This window comes from Nicotiana attenuata, chromosome 3, assembly GCF_001879085.1.
Source record: "Nicotiana attenuata strain UT chromosome 3, NIATTr2, whole genome shotgun sequence".
Taxonomy (NCBI): domain Eukaryota; kingdom Viridiplantae; phylum Streptophyta; class Magnoliopsida; order Solanales; family Solanaceae; genus Nicotiana; species Nicotiana attenuata.
The window spans coordinates 32,782,373-32,806,734 of record NC_031991.1 but is presented as its reverse complement, the minus strand read 5'-3'; the positions used below and the strand labels follow the sequence as shown (position 1 = coordinate 32,806,734).

At 39.1% G+C, this 24,362-nt stretch overlaps 2 protein-coding genes across 2 annotated transcripts; one reads left to right on the top strand and one right to left on the bottom strand.

Moving 5' to 3' along the window:
- Window positions 1,974-5,604, top strand: LOC109223495 (myosin IB heavy chain-like). Its single transcript, XM_019387832.1, has 4 exons — window positions 1,974-2,368; window positions 3,760-4,078; window positions 5,025-5,083; window positions 5,219-5,604. The coding sequence occupies exons 1-4, from the start codon at window positions 2,116-2,118 to the stop codon at window positions 5,248-5,250; spliced, it is 663 nt and encodes a 220-aa protein (XP_019243377.1). The 5' UTR covers window positions 1,974-2,115; the 3' UTR covers window positions 5,251-5,604.
- LOC109223494 (probable inactive receptor kinase At4g23740) lies at window positions 8,545-12,064 on the bottom strand. Its single transcript, XM_019387831.1, has 3 exons — window positions 11,802-12,064; window positions 10,060-11,349; window positions 8,545-9,349 (listed from the first exon to the last, which is right to left on the bottom strand). Exons 2-3 carry the CDS (start codon window positions 11,279-11,281, stop codon window positions 8,694-8,696), a joined length of 1,878 nt encoding a protein of 625 aa, XP_019243376.1. The 5' UTR covers window positions 11,282-11,349; window positions 11,802-12,064; the 3' UTR covers window positions 8,545-8,693.

Below are 24,362 nucleotides of genomic sequence, written 5' to 3'. Positions count from 1 at the left end.
CCACTTGTGCCATATTCCTTAATTGGTCTTTAAAATCTTCCTCATGTGTGCTCCATGCAGCCCACCATAAGTACTTCTTATATTCCCCATGTTCCCATCTTTTGCACCAATTTGCCTCTATGTGTCTTACACAATATCTATGGTGTGCTTCAGGAAGAACCCAGTGGACTGAATCAATCAAACCCTTAATGTGCTGGACTATATTATGAACATTAATACTTAACTCACACTCATCTACAACAAAGAAGTCAATAACATTAAACTGATCACTAACCAAAGACAGTAGACTCCTAACACCTTGATCACTTTCTATTTCATAATATCTACCACTAGGCCCATTCACAACTACTTGTTGAACCCCAATAAACTCCAACTTAGAAGTAATTCATTTACTAAATAGTTATAAGACAATTGGTCAGAGTTAAAACCTTTAACAGTGTGCACAAGCTTCCTTGAGTATAAGACTTGTGGATTATATATCCAATCACCACCATAATGAAAAATCAGATCCAATAAGACCATTGCATATAAGTTGCAGAATAAGAAAGGGAAAAAATTAACAAAAAAGTAACATTACAACCTATATAATATGCTGACAAAGTGGATCATACAATAAAGACATAAGAACCACATAAAGTGAAGACAAAGATACATAAACCAAAAAAAAAAAAAATAGTGGGCTGCCACACATGAAGACACAACTACAATAAACAAAGAGATGATGGGGGACGAAGTATATAAAAAAAAAGATTCTGACCCACTTGTCTCTTAACTCAACGCATGTGTATAAGAAATAGGGGACCAAACACCCAAAATAAGAGATCAAAGAAACAGATCCAACACAAAGGGGACCCTTTTTCTGTCAAATACCATATATGTAGGACCACAAAAATTGAAACCCTAAACCGAAACAAAAAGAAAATACCAGATAGGGATGATTCCAATACAAAATACAAACCCTAAACCACCAGTAATAAAGACCAATAAAAGGAAAATAAATTTAGGGTTAAATCGAGTATGAACAGACCACATGCAAATAAAAACAACAGAAATCAGACACACCTCCTAACTAAAAAAATACATATCTACATGAATCAGTCAAAACCCTAGTCAAAGAAACAAAATATCAAAACTAAATGCAACGATATGCTTCCGTCCATACAAAAAACAAACCAAAGAAATGACGATTTACTAATTTAACAAGGAAATAGGTACCTTCGTATGCATCCACGATGAAGATGATGAAGACGATTTTTACAGTGAAGAGAGAAGGCGAGAGATTTTTCTGTAAATGAAGGTGAAAGGTTTTGACCGGGGTTGAAAATATTTTACTAGGCTAATTAACAAATTAAAAGTGGGGCGGGTTATAAAAAGGTGGGCGGGTAAAAAAAGTCTAGTTGGCACATTATTATAGGGGACCCGATTGCCACGTAGGAGATCCGTTAGATTTAGGTACAAATTCTCCTACTTTAGTAACAGCAGGTATTATTTTAGCCGGAAAGTAGAACGGGGTTTAACGTGGATAATTTTCAATAGTAGAGGTACAAATTTAAACTTTTTTCCTTTTTAATTTGAAAAGTTTAGTAGACTCACTCAACCACTTGAAAATATAGTTCCTTTAGTTATTTTGTGACGGTACTGTTGAAGGAAGCAGAGTTTCTTCGTTCTCCTTTAGGTCAAATTAGTTCTTACTCGTTTTAGAAAGAAAAAACATATATCCCTCGAACATGAAAAAGATATGCTACTACTAACAAATAAGGGCTCGCTTGGTACGACGAATATGCGATTATAAATTACAAAATTAAATTTGAGATAAATTTATCTAATATTTAATTGAGATACAATCGTTGATATAACTAAGTAGTGTTTTATTATCCGGGATAATTTGTTTCGAAATTATCGGGACATAGGAAAAGTGGGTCCCTATGAGAAGAAAAGTGGGCCCTCAGCTGGCACGCCAGGTGATGTAACAATGGACGACAGCTGTGCACGCTTTCTTCCCCCACCGGCAAATAAACAAAATCAAACCAACTTTTTAAGACATCGGCACTTCGGCCTAACATTTCTTCTCCGGCATTTTCGTATCTCTTTCCACTAACCGTTTCGTCGCCGGCGATGTCACGTTTTCTATCAAATAGGGGAGAAACTCAACCACAAAAGATTCATTTCGATGACGACACGATTCCCGACGATGGCGAAGTGGGTGGAAATTTGAAGTTGAGGCTCTCCGATAGCAATGTGACGGAAGATCAAGAGCCTTTTATGGGATTCAAAGTCCGTAGAAAAGCTTCTATTCATAGAGATTATTTGGGTGATTATCTTGACGTGCCTTCTCGACCTTATCTCATGAAGATTCTCGAGAAGCAAGGTATTCTAAGATTCTCTTGATTTTATTTTTGGTTATCGTTTCGATTCAATACTAAGGTGAAGTTAATTTGGGGTTTTTTAAGTTAATCTCAATGCGTTAAGTTTGGGCTTTTATCTTTGACTTAATGTGACCTGTGCTTAGGTTTTGAATTTCAGCCGCATGTTTCTTGCTAAAGACCTGTTCTTTGTTAACCATGTACTGAATATGAGCCTGAAACAGCTCGTTTACAACGTTTAAGGAACTGAGAAAAACCAAAAATCTGATTTACATCATTTACCTTATCGAGATTACACCTGCAAAAAGGGTTCAAAAGCTTCTTGCGTCCAAACCCCCCTTAAAACATCTCAAGTTTCTCTAACTCCAGATGATCCTAAAATGTCCGCTTAGAATGGTTTGCTATTGTCTTTTAACAGCTATCGAGTTACCCAATGACCCCAGCTGATATAGGATTCACTGAAGGATTGTGGTTTAGAAACATGTTCTTATATGTCTAGCTGCAGGGTGATACAAGAGAGTTGATTCATATCTTCTGCATTTGCGTTGCATAAGTAGCATCTGCTGGTTGGGATGAGATTCTTCTTTTCTCACATTGTCCTGTGTAAGATAAGCCTCCTGTTGAAGTATCAAATTGAAGCATGCTATGTTCTCTGCGCATTTGGTTTTCTGAGTAAATTCTGTTGCCAATCTTCAGTTATGCTATTCCTATTAATAAGGAGTAGTAACATTTTAAACGCAGTATCTTCTAGTTCTTGCAACCTCTATTGCATGCCTTCACATCACATTGTTTATGTTCATCAAGTTCGAATAACTGATTTGCTTAGAAGGCTGTCAAAAACTATCTTGGTGGAAGTTATCTCCACTCTCAAGACAACAGTTGCTAAAGGAGATGAATATTCAGGGCTGTTGTATATGATAACTTGGATATGTCTATGTTATTATATGGAATTTCTTCGGAGTTGGATGATATATCTATTGGAAACTCAACAAAAATATATGTCCAATCTACGGTTAACATGTGAACGAAACAGAGCACATAAACTTTTTCATACAGGCCACCAAACCCCATGTTTGTCCCTGTGTCAAAGAGTAGGTGAAAACCTTAATTCCAGGCCCTTCTGTAGCAAGTGATGCATGAGAGTAGTCGATAGTACCCACAGTATTATGAAATCAGCTTAGCTTCTTGTGTGATGAGCTTAGCTCCTAGATAGCTAACCAATTAGACTCAGAGTGCAGCTTCAGCTGCAAAAGTTAGCCAACCTGTGTAATTTAATGTGAGAGAATACTGCTTCTTGTGCCCCTATCAGATTTAACTTGGTGGAATTGATTCTTGTGGATCCTCCATTTTACATATTAAAATTTCTCATTTAGGTTGATCTATTTGCCTATTGCAGGTGACAAAAAGGTTCTATTTGCAGACAAAGTTCTGAAGTTTACAGGCTCAGGGAAGATGAAGCAGCGGATTCTCCTTATAACTGATTTCGCCGTCTACATTGTAGACCCAGATTGTGGTGCACTTAAAAGGCGGATTGCCCTGGCAGCTGTTGAGAAGCTCTGTCTAAGTGAATTAAGTGACAATTTCTTTGCAATTATTGTCCCGACTGAGTATGATCTGCTCATGGCCAGTACACGGAAGACAGAAATAGTAACAACCTTAGTAGAAGCTACCAAGAGTCAATCTGACTATGAACTTGATGTTCTCTTCTCTAATAGGTAACTTCAATGGTGCAATGTCATTTTCTAATTCATATTTGAAGTCCAAATCATTCTTTTAGTTGTATCTCTTAACTAGACAAACTTTTGAGTTGCAATGTGGACAGACATCTCCAGATATTGTAATAGATTCTTAGGGCAGTGTTGTTGAAGAAGCGTGGATGATAGGGTCAAGGTTTCTATAGTATGAGATAAAGATTGAAGACTTAGAATGTTTACCTCAATTTTGGGACCTGCTCATATCCCAGCAAATAACTGTCCACCCTCATATGAATGCTCTCAATAGTTTTTGGTATATCGCTTCTAGACTGCTAATATGTCCAACTATCATGATTGTAGATGCTGACCTTCCAATTTGACCTCATTTTTTTTCTCTAATCAAGCACTTTCTGTTGTGACCTTCTAAGAAACAATGTACGATGTAGACCCATTTTAACGTTTTAGATAGAATTTATTGAGTTTCTCGAGGACGATACATGGGAAAACTGAATCATATGATGAATCTTAAATCAAAGGAGCACCTTTGTAGGTGATGGAAAGGTTGAAATTGCTTGTTCTGGACACAGAAAAAGGAAATGGGTGTGGGGTCGGACGGGGTTGGAGCTATGTTATCACATGATTAGAGGTAGATTAGCATGCTATTGTCTCTAGGCATCCGATGGGAACTTGACACTGAGATGCTTGCTTGTTTGAAATTTTGGTGCTAAAAATTGTGATATTATACACATTTCAATTAACACAGATTTCATATGACATGATCAGTCTAGCATTTGGGACTGCTATGTAATGCTTGTTGCTCGTGATTATATATATATTGTCTTTAGCGCACATGCTGCTAATTTTCCTCCACCTCTACCTTGGATATTTTTTGTCATTTCCATTCCCTTTAGGTTTTTTTCTTTTAATTACCTAATACTTATGTTGTTTCATAATCTTAATCTTGTAGGTTTGAGTACAATGCATCTTCTGTACTCGTTAAAGAAGTTCAATTTGAGGAAGTTGAAGGTTGGTTATGGTTTTATGGCATTTTCTGCATTCTTTCTGTATTACTAACTTTTTCTGCAAATTGTGGTTGGGCTTAGTTTGGCATCTGAACTATTTCTCTTATGCTGTGAGATTTTTTTCTCTTCTCAATTTCAGGGGGTGTGAAAACAAGAATTTTGCGGAAATGAGCAACCCTTAGTGTGTAATGGTCTAAGAACATCAACTGCTCCACTAGCATGCCTGCAAATGTGTGTCTTGCTGTTTGACAATGGGAGCCGGTTGTATAATTCAATGTGGAAAGGTGATCGATTTTTACTTATTAGAGAACAGAAAAGTAAAAGGGACAAATTGTATTATTTTTATCATATAAGCTAGTTTCATTGCTCTAGCTATGCATGCCTGCCCATTTATATAGCTTGTTGCCCTGTTGTAAATCTTTAGAAGTTTTTTCCTTGTCATTTATTTTCTATTTTTTCTTCTCCAGCTTTATTTTGTAATATTGTAAATTTCCCAATTTATAAGATGAGATTCTTTGGTGGCTATAATAGTTGGAAAGCACAACTTGTACAAAAGTTTCTCCACCTAAGGGTAGATTGACTTAAACCGTATAAAACATCGGAGGAAACGACCATTGTGAATTTCATATATTAGGAACAAGACAGCCCATTTATTGATAACAAATAATTCCTCCGGTCCACAATAAGTGATTAATTTGCTTTGGGCACACTCATTAAGGAAATACTAAATTATAGACAAAATAGTTAGTGTGACTAAACTACCCTTTATTAAATGTTGCAGCATAGTTATAGTAGCACTTACTTCTCTTCTTAAATGTGAGGAGTAAATGACTTTTTAGGGATACAATTGAATTTTTTCTTGATTATATAAATGGACACTTATTTTGAACCAAAATAAAAAAGCAAATTGGTCATTTTTCTTGATTATATAAATGGACACTTATTTTGAACCAAAATAAAAAAGCAAATTGGTCACTTATTGTGGACCGGAGGGTGTAAGAGAATGCAGGCAAGTTGATATTTTAAAAGAGAAAAAGGTAAGAGTGCTCTGGACGTAGGAGGCTTCTTTAAGGCACAGTAATGGCTAATGTGGAAATGTATTACTTAATACGTTCAGCATTCTGAAGTCTGCGCAACCATGTGCAAATTGATTCCATTACAATAGTTGTGCCTGTTTGGCTTGTACTCGCAAAATTATTTTCTGATAATTTAAATATGTGACTATTTGCTAATTGATTAAAATAATCAATCCTGCTGAAGTAATATGGTAATACCGTCTACCATCTCTATTTACTAAGTACTAATTAGGAGTCATTAGGTTTAAAATCTTGAATAGTAATACAGTAGACTTCTCTAATTTTCATGTTATGTTATAATTTATGTTTTATATAACAACACTTCACTAGAACATCCAAAAATATTCGGAACAAGCGAGGCCGTTATAGAGAGATTTGACCGTATATACTCAAGGTTAGGGACAAGTTATATACCGACAGAAACTGTATAAACATAAGAAATGGCCGTTGTGGATTTAATATAGTGCAGTAACTAGAAAGCCTACTCGTAGTAAATAATGTCGGTCAACCACTATCATCTATTGCAACTGGGGATTTCAGTACTGCAAAAAGTGGCCCTGCTCCAAATGTAGAACGGACCACATACAATAACAACAACTACTACCCAGTAAAATCCCATATAGTGGGGTTTGGGGAGGGTAATGTGTACGCAGACCTTACCCCTGCCCCGATAGGGGCAGAGAGGCTGTTTCCGATAGACCCTCGGCTCAGAAAGTCGAAAATAAAGTAAGAAAAAATAAGAGGAGAGAATTCATTAGTAACTCCAGTAGAAATCATAATAGTAACAGAAACATAAAAACCGAAAGATGAATGACATGCAATAACAGTGACCATAATCTAAGGCCCGGGGCTAAGACAAACAACAAGAATAGTGTGGGTCCAACATAAACTGTAAGCCATCTAAGACCAATCCTAATCCAACCCCGCCTCACCCCCGGAATGAAGTAAGGAAAGCTTTACTACCCCTATCCTACAACCCTAATGCTTGACCTCCAGGCCTTCCTATCAAGGGCCATGTCCTCGGAAATGAGCAGTCGAGCCATGTCCTGCCTGATCACCTCTCCCCAATACTTCTTAGGTCTCCCTCTACCTCTTCTCGTACCCACCACGGCCAACCGCTCACACCTCCTCACCGGTGCATCGAGGCTTCTCCTCTGCACGTGCCCGAACCATATGAGCCTCGCTTCCTGCATCTTGTCATCCACAGGGACGACGCCCACCTTCTTCCGAATATCTTCATTCCTAATCTTGTCTATCCTAGTGTGCCCGCACATCCACCTCAGCATCCGCATCTCTGCTACTTTTATCCTCTGGATATGGGAGTTCTTAACCGGCCAGCACTCTGCCCCATACAACATGGCCGGTCTAACTATAGCTCTATAAAACTTACCTTTGAGTGTCGGTGACACTTTCTTGTCACACAAGACTCCAGATGCAAGCCTCCATTTCATCCAGCCCGCCCCTATGCGGTGAGTGACGTCCTCGTCGATCTCTCCATCCCCCTGAATCATCGACCCAAGGTACTTGAAGCTATCTCGCTTGGGGATGGCCTGTGGCCCAAGCCTCACGACCCCGCCTACATCCCTCGACTCAGCGCTAAACTTGCATTCCAAGTGCTCTGTCTTAGACCTGCTCAATTTGAAACCCTTAGACTCGAGAGTCTGTCTCCAAACCTCCAATCTCGTTAACACCGGTCTTCGTCTCGTCAATTAGAACTATGTCGTCAGCAAACAACATACACCATGGCACCTCCCCTTGAATATGGTGTGTCAAAGCATCCATCACCAAGGCAAATAAGAACGGGCTAAGCGCTGAGCCTTGGTGTAATCCCATAACAACCGGGAAATGCTCCGAGTCGCCTCCCACCGTCCTAACCTTAGTCTTAGCTCCATCATACATGTCCTTGATCGCTCGGACCACATACGGACCACATACAAATTGATGTTCAAATAGAAAACAAATTGAGCTATGTAAATGGTGTAATTTTCTCCCTTTGAAGAAAGATAGCTCCGCTCCTGACTAGAAGCCTATTTTTGCGCCCCAGCAATTACTACTATGGAACTGTTATACAATGTAGCATCAACCAGTCCAGCATATTATGAAATCTGCCCTACCGTGCGCAAATTCATTCCATTACAACTCAAAGGTACCTGGTATATTTTTCCTGTTTGGTTAATATTATCAAAATTCTGACTGATTGATTGATAATTGATTAAAATAATCAATGCTTTTCAAGTACAGACACTTTGGTATTAGCATAAAAGTAGTACTAATTTTCTTGTATTAACCACAGACTTAATGAAGTGATTCAGTGATTGAATCAGTTATATTGAAAATATCTATATCAAACGGACCGATATACTTTTCTGCGAACAAGCTTAAAAGGAGAGATCAAGAAGAGAGAAATTAACTATTTAGCATCCCTATTCAATTTGATAGCTGAAACAATAAAGAATTACCAGCCATGTCTTTGAACTCGTAACAAAGAAACAAATGGACGATAGACAACAGTAACTAATCTCTAAATAACAAGAAATATCAATGTATAATAGAAGACGACCTTATTTCAGTCATTGGTGGTGTCAGGTTGGGAGTAGAACCTTCAGAGGATGGCCGAGTCCCTGTATTCACTCTTCTAACACCCTCTACCATCTTTACTACTTGCGACATTTTTGGTCTCTGGTCTGGCATTCTGGCTACACAGGTCAAACCTATTTGTAACATCTCCACCATTTCTTCTTCTATATTAGGATACTTCAAAAGCTCCACGTCGAATACCTCTGCAGTCCACTCCTCACGAACGACAGAATGTACCCATCTGACTAAGTGGACAACCTCATTCGTCCCTGTGGCATGTATAGGTGATTTTCCGGTGAGAAGTTCAAGCAATAGGACTCCAAAGCTGTATACATCGGAGGCTTGGGACACTTTTCTTGAATCTGTAACTTCTGGGGGTTGAAAACCTGCAGCCCGCATGACTGGTGGAACAAGCGGACTCATTATAGTTGCCAAGCCAAGATCAGAAATACAACCGAACCCTTGGGAGTTGAGGAATATGTTTGAGGATTTTATGTTCCCGTGGACAAGCTTTCCCCCTGTCTCTCCGTGTATATGAGCAATGCCTCTAGCTGCACCAATGGCAATTCGTAGTCGGCTATCCCAATCTAGAGGAATCCGATCAGCAGACCTCTTTGCTGCAATTGGAAAGTGCATTAGATATATACTGATAAGAATACTTGAAAGAACCAAATTCTTGTTGGTGATTATTTATGATTAATAAAATGTTATTGTGAGATCTCATATGCCTTATTTATACTCTTCCTCAAAATCTACATACTATGTGGTGCAAGGGATTCCCAGCATCTTGTAGAGAAAGAGTATGTAATGTAGAATTTGAAGAAGAGTTTATGACTTTCACACCTAAGACACTATCCACCTAACAAAGATGAGAGTCGACTATTATGCCAAAGCAAAGTTCTACTCAGGGCATTATTTCACTGATATATTTATCATAGAAGCCAACAGTGAAAACCTCTCGAGGAACAGGATATTCTTGAATTTTGACAAGTTAAAACCAAAATTGCACTTAAACTGGACCTAAAACTGGCAGTTAATATTATGACTTTAGGATGCTTATGCTGTCCTATAAGCTAATGATGATAAAAACTATCAATGAGGATTACGACAGCAGATACTCCATCCTAGTGGATTCAATGCTAATTGGTATTACAGTTAGAATTAGCCTGCAAGCAGGGGAAAATGCTGAAAAATTGCAATGTTGCACAAGACACATGACTAGAAATGATCTGAACTATCTTTTTGGTCCTGATAATCAATTCTCTAGGGATTGGTTCAGGAACAACAAAAGCAAGATTAGCAGAAATTAGGTGGGTGATTAGCATACCATGCAGCATTGCAGATGCATTCCCTTGGCTGTAAAAATCATAGACCATGAGCTTCTCTTCTTTGGAATAGTAGTATGCCCTAAGTGGAGCCACATTCTCGTGCCTGATATTGCCAACAACCTCCATCTGTTGCTCGAAATCTTTTCTTCCAACACTCTCCTTCAACCTCTTCACCACAACTGTTGTAGAATCCTCCAAAGCTGCCTTATACGCAGTGCCAAATGTTCCTTTACCAAGCACCTCCGCTGAAGCTCTCAACAGATCTTCAAGGTCAAATGCGAGATTACAACCCTCAAAGAATACAAGATTCCGTTCTCCGTGCTGACTGCTGGAAGCTCCCTTCCTAAACGATGCTTCTTTCTTGACTGATTTCTCTATGGCCCCATTTTTACCCTCTTTCTTCGAATAGCGCATAATTAGCACTGCAGCTATTAGCAAGAAACCTAAAACACATCCTCCAATTACGATCCCAAGTATTGCAGGTTCACGGAGTTTTAAAGATTTCTTTTTTGGTGGGATACTTGGAGGAGGAACTGGAGGAAGTGAAGGTGATAAATTTGCAGGAGAAAGCCGGTTACCAGCAAAAGCCGAACCAGGAAATCTTTGAAGAGAATTGGGGACATTTCCAGTAAAGTCATTGTTGGAAAGATCTAATAGTTGCAAGCTAGGGAGATTGAGATCAGGAATATTCCCAGAGAGTGAATTATTAGCAAGAACAAGAGCAGTCAAATGAGTCAAGTTTGAAACTGAAGACGGTATACTCCCACTAAAATCATTATATGACAAATCCAAAACCGAAAGGCTTTTCCAAGCAGAAAAATCAGCAGGCAATGAACCATTTAAATTATTGGACTGAAGATACAGAGAAGTCAAATTTCCAAGGTTTGCAAACTCAAAAGGGAAAGGTCCACTAAGACTATTAGACCTCAAACTCAAGATCTGAAGAGCAGATAAGCGGCTTAGAGTGTTTACAGGAATCGAGCCGCGGAATCCAACTCCAGGTAATCTAACTGCTATAATTCTTGAATTATCATGATTGCAAGTGACTCCGGTCCAAGAATTGCAAGCAGAAGTTTGCACATCCCAATTGAGATAGCGAGAGTGGTTAATATTATCAAGGAAATCAAGAAGCGCTTCTTTGTCTTCAAATGGTTCACTGCTTGCTAACCAGAACAGAGTTGAGCAGAATAAAACTGACAAGAAATGGAACTTTGTGCCCATCTTTTCCTCCTCTAAGCTAAATTACAAAAGCATCAACTACTAGTAACGGCCCCCCTTCATTACTCTATCTGAAGATATAGAAAAAACGGAATAAGAGTTAGAAACGGCATAATGTTCATTATTCAGTATAAATAATTACCATTAAAAATCAGAGAACCGTTTTTTAGCCATAAATATAGAGTTTATAAGGTAACTAATGTTACGTAGACACTTAAAAGACTTGTTTTTTGGTCAACCAAAGCAAACTAATAGAGAACATAGCTAGAGAAAAGCAAGAGTTTGGTAAAATTTTTGCCCACATTTACTGACTAATAACTCTTCAACTTTTTTCCCGAGTCTTCTATTTGAGCTGCAGCTAGAAAAAGAAAAAAAGAAAAAAGGAACTAACAGGCATTTCGTGTTCTTCACATATTTCCGAGTATAGACACATAAAAAAGGTTGAACTTAATGTTTCTTGATCTTAAAGCAAAGAATGCAAAATTTGAACTGTCGGTAGTAACAAAAGAACATTGGAATGAACCTGAATATCAATACCCATGTGGCCAAATAGCATCACACGGAGATTAGTTCCTTCTCAGATAGCTTTCCCAACAAAATTCAGCCAAGATCAGAACTTGAATAGCAGTTACCAAATATAGCTTTACTGGGGAATAAAATCAAACAGCTGGAAGAGTAAACGGAAAGGAAGGAGTAGATGAAGGGTGCTGTAGAGGAAAATGATGGAAATAAATGGTGCAATTAGTAGCTTTGGGCAGAGGAGGAGAAAATGATTAAATGAGGAGGGAGGGGGGGGGGGGTAGAGGGGAGGGGGTGGAAGGGGGTAGGAGACAGAACAATAAATGATTGAGAGCAGGTTGAAGAAGAAAGCAATAAGCAAAGCAAGCAACAAATAAAGAATTTGGTTTTACAAAGAAGGCGAAAAGAGTGGGAAATGCACGTGCAGACAAAAGCGGAACAACTATGAACAAGTTATTAACACACAAATAACTACTCTCTTTAACAATTCTTGGATTTACTATATACAATAACAATAGTGATAGACTGATAGTGAAGAAAAAGGGAAAAGTAAAGGATTAATGGGGGCTAAAGAAGAGGGAAGTGGGGGAGGTGCACGTGGTGCCAGTGGGGTAGGGAACACCAGAACAGCATTATCCACCATTTCCGCCATTTTTAAGCTGCTCGCTCAATAAAGAAACACACGTTACAATTGAGAAAATTAAAGGAAACTTACCACTCTTTAATCACGTCCCCCATGTTAGTAAAATCTAATTGGGTGGAGCTTTATTTGGTGAAGAGAGTGGAATACTGCACTTTCACGTGACTCATAACTTACTCTTAGGTGATATCTTGGTTCTCATACAGAAAAGTATGAGACATTTCATTTTCTTTGTCACAAACATAACTTATGTCAAAAAAATATATTACACTTAATTGGCAAATGGTTTAGTGGTCCTGTTTAATTATAAAAGAATAAAAACACAAGTAAAAGTTTTCCAATTTCAGACAATCAAACAAGTAACCCCAGAAAAATAAGACACATAATGTAAAAGTTGTCTCCGTGTGATCGGTGACAATTTTTCACAAGCGTTGTCACTATTTCTAGCAATAGGCCAGTAACCATCAAAAAATATTTGTGGAGCCAAGGGAGTCTCAACCACTAGACTATTGAACTATTTCATGCAAGTAGTGTCACTTTTAATGATTTTATCTTGTATTTCTGTTTTACTTATTATATATATATATATATATATATATATATATATATATATATATATATATATATATATAGNAAAGATTCGACGAAGCGGTGTCCCGTGACACCGCTTGGGTCCATGTAAATCCGCCCCTGCGTGTGATCTATAGCTCACGGGTTCGATTGAGCTGTAGAATCAACCACCGATACTTGCATAAGGGTAGGTTGCCTACATCACACCCTTTGGGGTGCGGCCCTTCCTATGCTTCGTGCATCGGGCTGCCCTTTAATGTGTCACTTCCAAAAATAATAGCCAACATAATATATATAATATACATATTTTATACATTTTTTAGCCAGCGACAAGGGCGGCCCAAGGGTGAGGTTGATAGATCCATTGCCTCAGGCCCCCGAAAACTAAAAGGCCCCAAAAAATAATAAAATATTAGGAGTATACTATATTATTATGCATAAATATAATTTATTTTGTATAATAATTATTAAAAAAAGATTTCAAGTTTTAAATAATTTATTTACTTTGTTGACTATTTTATTTTCTGACTTGAACTCATTATCTCTGACTTAGCTACTTTATTTAGTCATATATGTTTTGACTTGAACTCACTATCTCTAAAAGCAAATTCTTTTGTATCTCATTATTATATGAGTTTTACAAAATAAATTGAAAAGGTCTCTTAATATAGCTTGGTTTTAGGCCACTATATCCGTTGAGCCGTCTCTGGCTAGCGAATATAATTAATTTAGCCTCACCGATAAATTTTGTATTTTATCAAAAAAATTACGTATCATCTTTGCTGAATTGATATGTGTGTGGGCAGCTGGTCTCGTTTTGGCATATGCCCCAACGAGAAGCATATGTGTCAAAAGAAAAAAGAGTGTTACTACATCCTGTTACATGTATTAACAAACAACAGTTCATAGATTAGTTGAAATGCATGGTTCGAACTTCGAACACTACTACTATAATGAAACAGTAGCAACTTTATGTTATTTTTCTACTATTTAATACAACAATTTAAGTGCATTTTTAGTTCTTCCCTAAATTAGTTTAAAGTGCACTAAGCAGGCACTTAACTAGTACTAGTATGTTAACACGACACCTCATTTTCTGCATATTCGTTGGCCTAACTTTGACAATCGCAAATGCCCCACAAACAATATGTGACATGTATATAGGATGGTGGAGATAATATAATAAAATAAATAATTGACTTTTAGTTTTTAATTCCCACGCATCCTTTTCCTTTGTCTTTTATGTATAGATAACACTTGATGATGGAAATAAAGCTTTAAGGATACATTTTCTCAGTTTATTTTAATTTTACGGCTTTCTGCTGGTTCCCACTTACTAAAAGAAAGGTTTGATGACATTATTTTGATAATTGGTTCCCATACAAAAACAAACATGTCAATTATTAACGTCTGAAAAAAAAATAATTCAAACATCAGGACGAAGAGTTTTTTCTGCATAAAATTACTGTAAATATGTGTTTTTCTGCTTTCACAAAAATTGAAAAACTTTTCTCTAATATATTTGCTTGAAACTTTTCCAATATTGAATGTAATTTTCGGGGGAAAAAAATTCTAATATTCTAGAAACAAATATCATTGTTACGTTACGTAGCCCATGTTACCTACTCAAGCATATATGCCGACTATGACGACGGGAAGCCACAGATAATTACTACTCCAAATTATTAAGCTGAAGAAAACAAAAAATAGAAGGAGAAAGGGATATATATACATTATATATTAAATCCATATTTACTGTTAGGAAAAGTAATAATAATACATAGTTAGTACAGGTACTACAGATTTAAAATTCTAAATTTGCTCCTTAATTAGGGAGAGGAAAACTTGCATGCATAAGTACTGTCATGAAATCCCACTGGCTGCCTAATATTGTTTAATCATCCGTGTCAGAACTTATCATTTTCGTTTGTCATCTGAGGCTTTTTCTATGGTTAATCATAACTGATGACATTATTAGTGCTATAAATTTCATAATTCATTTTATAATATGGTGGTCAGACTGAAATGCATGTTACAGCTAATTGACGAAGGACAGTATGCGTGGTCCTGTTATTTAGTTTATTGTTCTTCATATTCGTTGCCTTATTTATAGTTCAACTATCTGTGCTTCTTGATTGATTGTGGTTCCAGCAACGCCAGTCTGTTCAATAATTAAGGTTTTGTTTTAATACTCAATATACATGATGGTCAAAGTTTAAAAAGAAAAAAACAGTTACTTCTTCAAAGATGGATCACAAAATTTAAGATAATTAGTTATAATGCCTTGTGTTAAAAGAACTTAGCTTAAACTAATCCAATTGGTATAATTAGGGGTGTACATGGACCGGATTGGTTCGATTTTTGTCACAACTGTTTAACCACTTCGACACATGGCGGCCTGTGAATATCTCGCTAATGTTATCATGACTTAAGCACTTTAGGGATGAATTTTGACCCATACAGTTAGTCCCTCCGCTTATTGAGGTCGACTTCGTGGGCGGGTTCGATGAGCGGATTATGTTGTTGGAGGTCGATCTAATCAAGCGGACCATATGGGTCGTGGTTGTTGCGGCGAGCAGGCGACGTGGCCCTCTGTGAGCCGCACATTTCAAATCCTTCGAATTTCCCCGGTGATTTGCTGGAGTTACCCTATCCAAGGGACATCATGCGTCATTATAACGCATGTTCCCGATGTGTGGCTTCGTTTCGTGTGTGACCTTCGATTAGACCTGCCGCTTCGATTCCGATGCCCATCATGATGAACCATTTTTGGTTTTGGCGCCATGACCTCTATAAGTAGAGATCCTTGGACCTAGTTTTGGAGTTTAAATCCTCTACCGTTTCGAAGCACCATACTTCTCTCTTGCTTTCTCCTTCTCTGAGTATCTTTTCTCCGTTTCATTGACCTATATTGTTCTTCAATCCATCTTGTTTGTTACTCTCCTCCGCTATGTTGAATCATGTCAAACGTATCTTCTGGTGCTAGTGAAGGGAGTCGTGTTATTCCCTTAGCATTGGTGTTCCCTCCACCCCCCCCCCTCCCCCATGGGGAGGGCGTTTCCTCCATTGTTGAGGATGAAGCTTTCCCGTTTGTGGAGGAGATAATCCCACGTAACCCTGATTCCAGATCTGATTTTACCAAATTACCAAAGGATGCGCCTGGAGTTTTTCAATCAACGATGACGACAAAGGAGTTAGTGGAACTCAAAGCCATAAAGCCATATTCGGCCTTCCCAAATCATATCGAGTTAATCCTGGCCAAAGGGGACATGGTACAGATTCACCGCCTTGGGTATTGCGCTCTCTACACTTACCCCTTCCAAATCAGCTATTCTTTCCCCCTCTTTCCACTGGTGGAGGAGTTCTGTCGCCACCACGGCGTTTGTCCTGCTCAACTCACATCGTACATCTATAAAATTATAAAGATGCTCACTAAGTTTGCCGAGCTGGCCGGGGTCAAACTGACATTGCAACACTTAATACATCTATTTTCCCCTAGCTTTTATAGGGGAACGATGTTGAACCTTCACTACCAAGGGGGAAAATTCTTGGTGGTGAAGATGGACGACAAGGTCAGTCGTCAATTCTAGTTTAACTTTTTTATTGTCCGAACCGAGGACGTTGTGACCAATGTCAATAGCTTTCTTGAGGCTTGGAAGTACACTCATAAGTACCTTGTTTCTCCTCTTTGTTTGTTCAGTCCCGAATTCTGATTTCTCACCTTTTTCCTTTGCAGCCAATAGCCACCCTCCTCCTTTGGTCACTCACATCTTGGATTGGGTCGAGCGGCTCCTCCCCTATATCATAGGAATTCGCGATTAGCCGAGTTTCTTCAAGAGATTTAAACCTGCCCTTCCTTTGATAGGTAATCTTTTGACTATGGTCATTCCTCTTCCCATTGTGTGGATTCATTTTGCTAACTTGAGGTCTTTTTCTCGGGCAAGGGATCTTCTCGGAGGAGCCGGGCACCATTACCCTCTTTTCGAAGGAAGGCTGCTGCTCCTTCAGCTTCTACCCCGGTGGCGACTCCTACGTCTTTTGTACTGGTCTCATCCTCGGCTGCCGCAGTTCGAGAGTCTATTTCTGTTCTATCTGCTGCTTCGGCTCCTTAACTTTTATCATTAGTCGATGAGGATGACGTCTCTCCTGACGACGGTGGTTGCCTCGTAAGAGGAGAGTTGTGGATTCGGGAGGGGTAGAGGGGGGGTAGAGGCTGGTAGCCATAGATTTGAGGGATTGTGGCTTTGTTCTTCGAGATCCAGCCACAGTGCACATTAGGGAAAGCCCCGAGGCTCCACGCTTGAAGGAGATAAGCACACGTCCTTCGGGGAACACAGCCGAGGGCGAGGTGCAGAATGATGGCCTTGCACTTCCAAGACAAGAAAATGCCTCATCTTCTGGGTCGGTGGACATCTCTCCTGCGACTGGTGACAGAGGGAAGGTCGTCACTGAGGAGGATGTCGGATCTGACTCCGACATGGACGTGGACAAGTTGAGAATGATTGACGAGGGGCTCACTCAACTCTAAGTGAGGTTGGAAGGAGGCTCCAGGACTATTGCGATCCCAATGGATTGTAATCTTCTTGTGAACACCGCGGAGATAGTCCCCTCCATCGGTCCTCTTTGTTCTGAAATTGAGGGAACGACCCTTGAGAATATAAATGAGAGCACCCTGTCAAATAACATTGCTGGTCTTGCTCTTCGGGTAAGTACACATGTTCTCCGTTCTTTTCCTTATGTTTTGCTTCCTTTCGCACGCTCTAATTTATTTGTTTTGTTTTTCAGGCGGTCATTTTGGAGATCGAGAGTGCTCGTTGGGAGAAGAAACGTAAAGATATTTACGTGAATTTGAAGGGAAAGTATTTTAAATGTCTTGCAAAGTATCGGGAGCTCCGGTATCGGCTCCGCGAAAGCGGCAATATGCGCCAGCTTAGGGAGGACTTGAAGGAAAGAGATGAGGAGCTGATGTAGGTTGTGGGAATGTGCAACGTCCTGGAAGGGACGTAGAGGAGTAAAGAGGGGGATCTTGAGCTTAGCAGGGGTGTAGAAGCCTAGTGCAGTGATCTCCAAGCCCAAGTGGTCCTGCTTCAAGGCCAACTTGAGAAGTGCCAATTACGGGCGAAGGCTCTTAGCGGCGAGGTCGTCGAGAAGATGGAGGAGCTAGAGAAGGCGAAGTCCGCTTTTTCGGAGGCTCAGAGAAGGGAGGAATCTCTTGAAGTGGTGAACCAAAATCTTTTCTCTGAGCGAGAAAATGATTTGTCAACGACGAAGCTTAAAGAAGAGGGGCTTGACGAAAGGATTGGGGAGTTGGAGAAATAGACCTCTGATCGGGTTGCCACTTTGGATGCTGAGGGGGCCAAACTACTAGTGCGTCCTTCTTCTTCTAAGGCTTCTGGCTTCCCCAACGTTCCTTGCGAGTTATACGAAGAGTGGATTCATGCCGAGTCCCGACAGGACGTGCTGTGTGAATTACACATGGCGGGTTCTGTTCTTGCCGCAAATTTTGAGGATGCTTGGGTCAAGGCTCGGGTTGTTTGTGGCTATGACCCGGCTCTGCCTCGTCCTGGTGAAGAAGATGAGGATGGTGAGGAATATATAGATCGCCTTGAGGACGAGGCCTGGTATGATTCCATATACCCTCCAAGCAAGGACAGAGAAGGCGTTGAAGGTGAGGCCGATGAAGGTGTCGCGGGTCGTGATGGTGGTGGCCAGCAGTATTCTTTGCTTTTTCTGTCGTTTTTATGTATTTTTGTTAGCGTCTTCATCAACCTTTGTAAGAAACCTTTGTTTATAAATATCGGAGTTGGTTTTGCTTTCATTTGTACCTTTCTTATTTGTTGTGGTTTGTTTTTGCACTTTGCGTGTTTTGTTGCTTCATAATTTCGTCTTTGTCCTTGTATATGTCAAAGTTAGTCAAAACGTGGTTGAGGGTCAATGTGTGTTGTTTGAGTAAGGTCGAACTTGAACTTTTTGAATGTGGACGAGGGCCGATAGGTGTTATTCGAGCGAGTCGAACTTAACCTTTTATTAAATTGCGGCTGAGGGCCGATAGGTGTTGTTCGAATTGGGTCGAACTTAATCTTTTATTAAATTACGGCCGAGGGGCGATAGGTGTTATTCGAACTGGATCGAACTTAACTTTTTATTAAATTGTGGCCGAGGGCCGATAGGTGTTGTTCGAACTGGGTCGAACTTAATCTTTTATTTAAGAAAGAATTACAGCCCATGTCACTTGGCCTAATAGCCCAACCGAAAATGGCCCACATTTGAAGCTCTTACCCTATTTAGCCCATGTTGTACATAGCTTGAAAAAAACTTTTCAGCCTTTAGCCCACTATTAAAGACATACTTTTAGGGTTTTTATTATTTTCTTCTTTCTTCATTCCCTTCTCTCTCTCACCGTCTCTCACTTCTTTTTTTCTAACCCACATAGATCCTTCATCCTCTCTTAACCTAGCCCCCGCTATTCCCCCTCCTCTACCCCCCACGCAGTTCTGCCATTAATGGCTCGAAGAAGGCTCGAAGAAAGACTCCGTCGTCCATGGTGGCAAGCAGAAGAAAGAAGAAGATTTTTGAAAGAAACATGAAAATACACACAGATCTAAAAATAAATAGCTCTCAAATTTGATTTGCACCAAAAAATAACCACTAATGTTGGAAAATTTTGAAGTTTGAAGTTCTGGTCATTATTATTATGACCTTGAAGTCTCGAATCTGAAATTGGGTTTGGATAAAAATCATAACTATGTAGCAGTTTGTATCAACACTGTATACTAGTGTATAATTGTGTATATGGTATACAAACACCTCTTATACACTATTATACATGTTTATACAAAGTTATACAATATTGTATAATTGTGTATATTTGTGTATAATATTGTATAATTATATATTTTTTCAGTTTATAAGGATGTATATACATTATTAGTGTGTAAGAGGCATCTACAGAAGTTTGACACTTCCTTCTCTTCTTCTTTTTCGTTTAATGTGTTGTATGAGTGTTGGAGGGATTCTACAATTCATTTACCAAGTTTTTATTTTTCTTTTATCCTGTTGGATTGCTTCAGCAATTGCACATAAAAGTGTTTGAATTTCTTACCTTCAGATAATATGTATTATTAGGATTTTTGAGTTGCGTTGTGGCTGATTTGCATTTTTTTTTTATCAAATGCTTAATAATCAAAGGAAATCAACAGAATGAAAACAACTGGTTGTATACAGAGGGAGCAAAATAAGTTGTCTTTCGGGAATTAGCCTATTATTTTTTGGGCTATAGATTTGCAAAGTGGTATCTAGGCTATTATGTTGCAAGTCAGGTGTGTGAGTTGTATTTATGTGAAATTATCCCTTTATTTAATCGCGACTTAGGGTTGGTGTTGTTCGAACTGGGTCGAACTTAACCTTTTGTTAAATTGCGACCGAGGGCCTATAGGTGTTGTTCGAACTAGGTCGAACTTAACCTTTTATTAAATCGCGGCCGACAGCCGATAGGTGTTGTTCGAACTAGGTCTAGCTTAACCTTTTATTAAATTGCGGCTGAGGGCCGATAGGTATTGTTCGAACTGGGTCAAACTTAACCTTTTATTAAATTGCGGTCGAGGGCTGATAGGTGTTGTTCGAACTAGCTCGAACTTAACCTTTCGTTAATCGTGGCCGAGGGACGATATATGTTGTTCGAACTGGGTCGAACTTGACCTTAACTCGAAAGGATCTCTGATAAATGTAAGTTTCTTATTACTTTGACGTTGCTGCTTCTAGTTACATGATTGGGGAGATTTACAGATTTTGGGCTTGCTGGCATTCCAGTCCCCGTTCTGGCCTACCTAGTCCTTTCATTGGTTGGCTTAGAGAGTATTGAGGAGTCAGGCAATGAAAAAGAAACAACCCCTCCCTCGCATACTTCAATTTTCAGTGTTCGCTTTGCCATCTCGTTAAAAATCTCCTTGAGAAAACCCTATTAGGACAAATCTCAAGTGAGGGAAAAAGAGTACGACTTGGGGGATACTTCTTCCCTTAGAAATTGAAGTATTTGAGGTGGCTGATGTTCCAATTATTTGGTAATTGATTTCATTGAATCTAACTGGAATGAGCCCTTGTTTGCTTTGGCCATGATTTTATATGGACCGTCCCAGTTTGTTCCCAGCTTGCCTTCTGTGGGTCTTTGCTTGCTTGAGTTTTGGCTTTAAGTACGTAGTCGCCGACTTTGAGCGGTTGGACCTTTGCTTTCTTGTTGTAATAACGTTCTGCTTGCTGCTTTTAGGCGACCATCCTTATGTATGCCATATCTCTTCGTTCATCGATTTCATCGAGTTCCAGTCTTCTACTCCCATCATTTCTAGTACCGCATTCATGGGAGTATCTTAGGCTAGGCTGTCCGACTTCGACTGTATAACTATTTCTGTCCCATAGACTAAGGAGTAGGGAGTCTCTCTTGTGCTCGTCTTCGGAGTAGTCTTATACGCCCATAATACTTCTACCAGTATCTCCGACCACAGTCCCTTGACGTATTCGAGCTTTTCCTTCATGATGTTTAATATGGACTTGTTGGAGGACTCTGCTTGTTCATCACCCGCTGGGTGATACAGGGTCGATAGTATCCTCCTAATATGCCATTTCTCAAAGAATTCGGCGGTTTTCTTTCCTGTGTATTGGGTTTCATTGTCGTAGCTGATCTCCTTAGGTAGGCCAAATCGGCATATGATGTTCCTTCATATTAACGTGATTACCTCTTGTTCCCGTATTTGAGCGAATGCTCCTTCTTCCACCTATTTATACATATAGTCAGTTAAAACCAAAAGGAATTGTACGTTACCTTGCCCTGCCGGGAGGGGGCCCACGATGTCCATTCCCCATTTGATTAACGACCACAAGGAGGTGACTGGGCGGAGGTGTTCGCCTGCTTGGTGAATTATTGGGGCGTACTTTTGGCATTGTTCGAATTTCTTCTCAAATTTTAAGGCGTCCTTTTTCATGGTGAGTGTTGCACCCCATTTTTCCTTTGCAGAGTCCGGGTTTCGACATTTCGGACAACTCCTTTACTTTTGGGATTGGGTAATGGATTTGAAGAGTTGCCACCTAACGGATTAAGGTGCGTTAGGGCACCTAGAACAATTAACTCATGAAACCAATTTACGTCACCAGAAATTGGGTAATGCTCGAAATTACCTTAAGGGGAAGGTGTTAGGCACCCATCGGGTCCACAATGGTGGGTCCGAGCCAAACTTAATTAAGCAAATTAGTCTTAAAGCGGCATAAAACAATTTAGACAGACATCATTCCAAAACAGGAATAAAAAGGGTCTTGGATTTTTTAGCCTACAGGATCATTTCCATGCAATACTTGGTAACTTTCCCCAAATTGGGGTGTTACGCATAGCATTAGTGCACAAGTCATCATTTTCTTTACTACCCAATTACTATCTTTCAGTTATTACCTAAGCGTTCTAGTAGCTTCTAATGCGTACCTTATGCGTGCACTACCCGTCCCTTACCTATAGTCCTAGAGGTGTTTAGGACTTCTATTTTGGATGGATCTAGACTTACCTATGTTGCTTAAAATGAGAAAACTAAGCGACAAACAAAATTCATATAGGACTGTCACATAAGAAGCAAATAAAGGCTCATGTTGACCTCCACAAGTAGCCAACCAATGCACGGGATTCAAACAAACAAAGTTTTTATAGTTTAGGATCCTATAGACAAGATATCTAGATGAGCATTAACATAATATACAACAACTTTATTAAAACGAGCATTGGGACCTACGGGTTTGCCTACTGATTTGATTAAGCTCTGAATCTAGGCATATTTCAAGCAGCATGAGATCAGAGTTTTTGGCCCAGAATTCTTAATAAACCTACAGGTTTGCCTATTGATAACCAGAACAGAATGATATCTAAAAGTTGATTAAAGCCCCTATAACATGATTTCTAAGCGAATTACTGATTTTTAACTCATGAAAATAGATTTTTATCTCCTTACATCTTATAGGTATGCTTTCTAATTTGCAGAATTAATTAGCTCCTATAGACATGATTTCTAGGTGTCAAAACTGATTGCTTTTGTTCCTATAGGCATGGTATCTAAATTGAAACTGATTTTACCTCCTATAGGCATGATATCCAACTGATTGAGTTAATAACCCTATAGGCATGATATCTAACTGATTGAGTTAAAACCCTATAGGCATGATATCTAACTGATTGAGTTAAAACCCTATAGGCATGATATCTAACTGATTGAGTTAAAAAACCTATAGGCATGATATCTATGAACCAGATATGGGCAGAAATCATACAGATTACCAGAAAATCAAACACAGAAATCCTATAGGCATAATCACTAATGCACATTTAATAGAAATATGTGTAAATCCCATTTGCATGATTGCTAATGGCAGAATTAACGGAAGACCTAGAGGCAGTATTTCTAGTAGGCCAAGAATGTGGAAATATAGAGTCGCAAACAGAATAATCCTATAGGCATGACCTCTAAACAAGTAATAACATTCACATAATTAAACCAAGGAACCTATAGGCAGGATTTCTACCCGAGTTTAAAGATATAAGAAAAAAACCCTTTGATAGTAAGCCCCAAATCTGTTTATTACAAAGATTATTACAGCCCAGAATGAATAAATTATAACAGTATCCATTACACTATAGGGAGCCTTAGCAGGCTAATATAAACCTGAGAGCCAGGCCTTCAAACCCAACAACTCTGAAACAATAGCAGGGATCCACAACACCTTAAACCAGGCTTCCAGTGTGTCAAAGTTCCCAAAGAGCCTCAAGGACCCAGGGCAATGCTCACACTAGAACCACACTTTCAACACAGAATTTAGAAGAGATTGGAAAACCAGCCCCAATGTGTTAGAGTTCCAAGGAGTCTCAGGGACCCTAGGCAGTGCTCACACTACGGGTAGTAAGAACATAGATAACTAAGAGTAGAAGTTTGAAATCCAGTATGTAGAGGGTAGGGGAACATGTTTAGAAGACAGCTAATTTTCAAAAGGATAAGGGTAAGGGGACAGATTCAGAAACTAGTGCATACAAGATAGTAACAGAACTGCATAAACAGACTCATGTTCAGCATATAATTCAACTAAGTTGACATTGGTTCAGACTAGATACTCATACTAGCACTTAAAGTGACCACAAAATCTAACATACAAGATTAGCCATACCTTGCTTGCAGTCTCTAACAAATGGTCAGAACAGGAAAGCATACAGCTGAATTTGGTAGGGTTTCACATTATAGCTTAGTTCAGTATTGTAACTAAGTGGAATCACATAGTCAAATAACAAACAGAATCATGCTGAGATTTTAAACTAATAAGGACATAGGGTTTGAA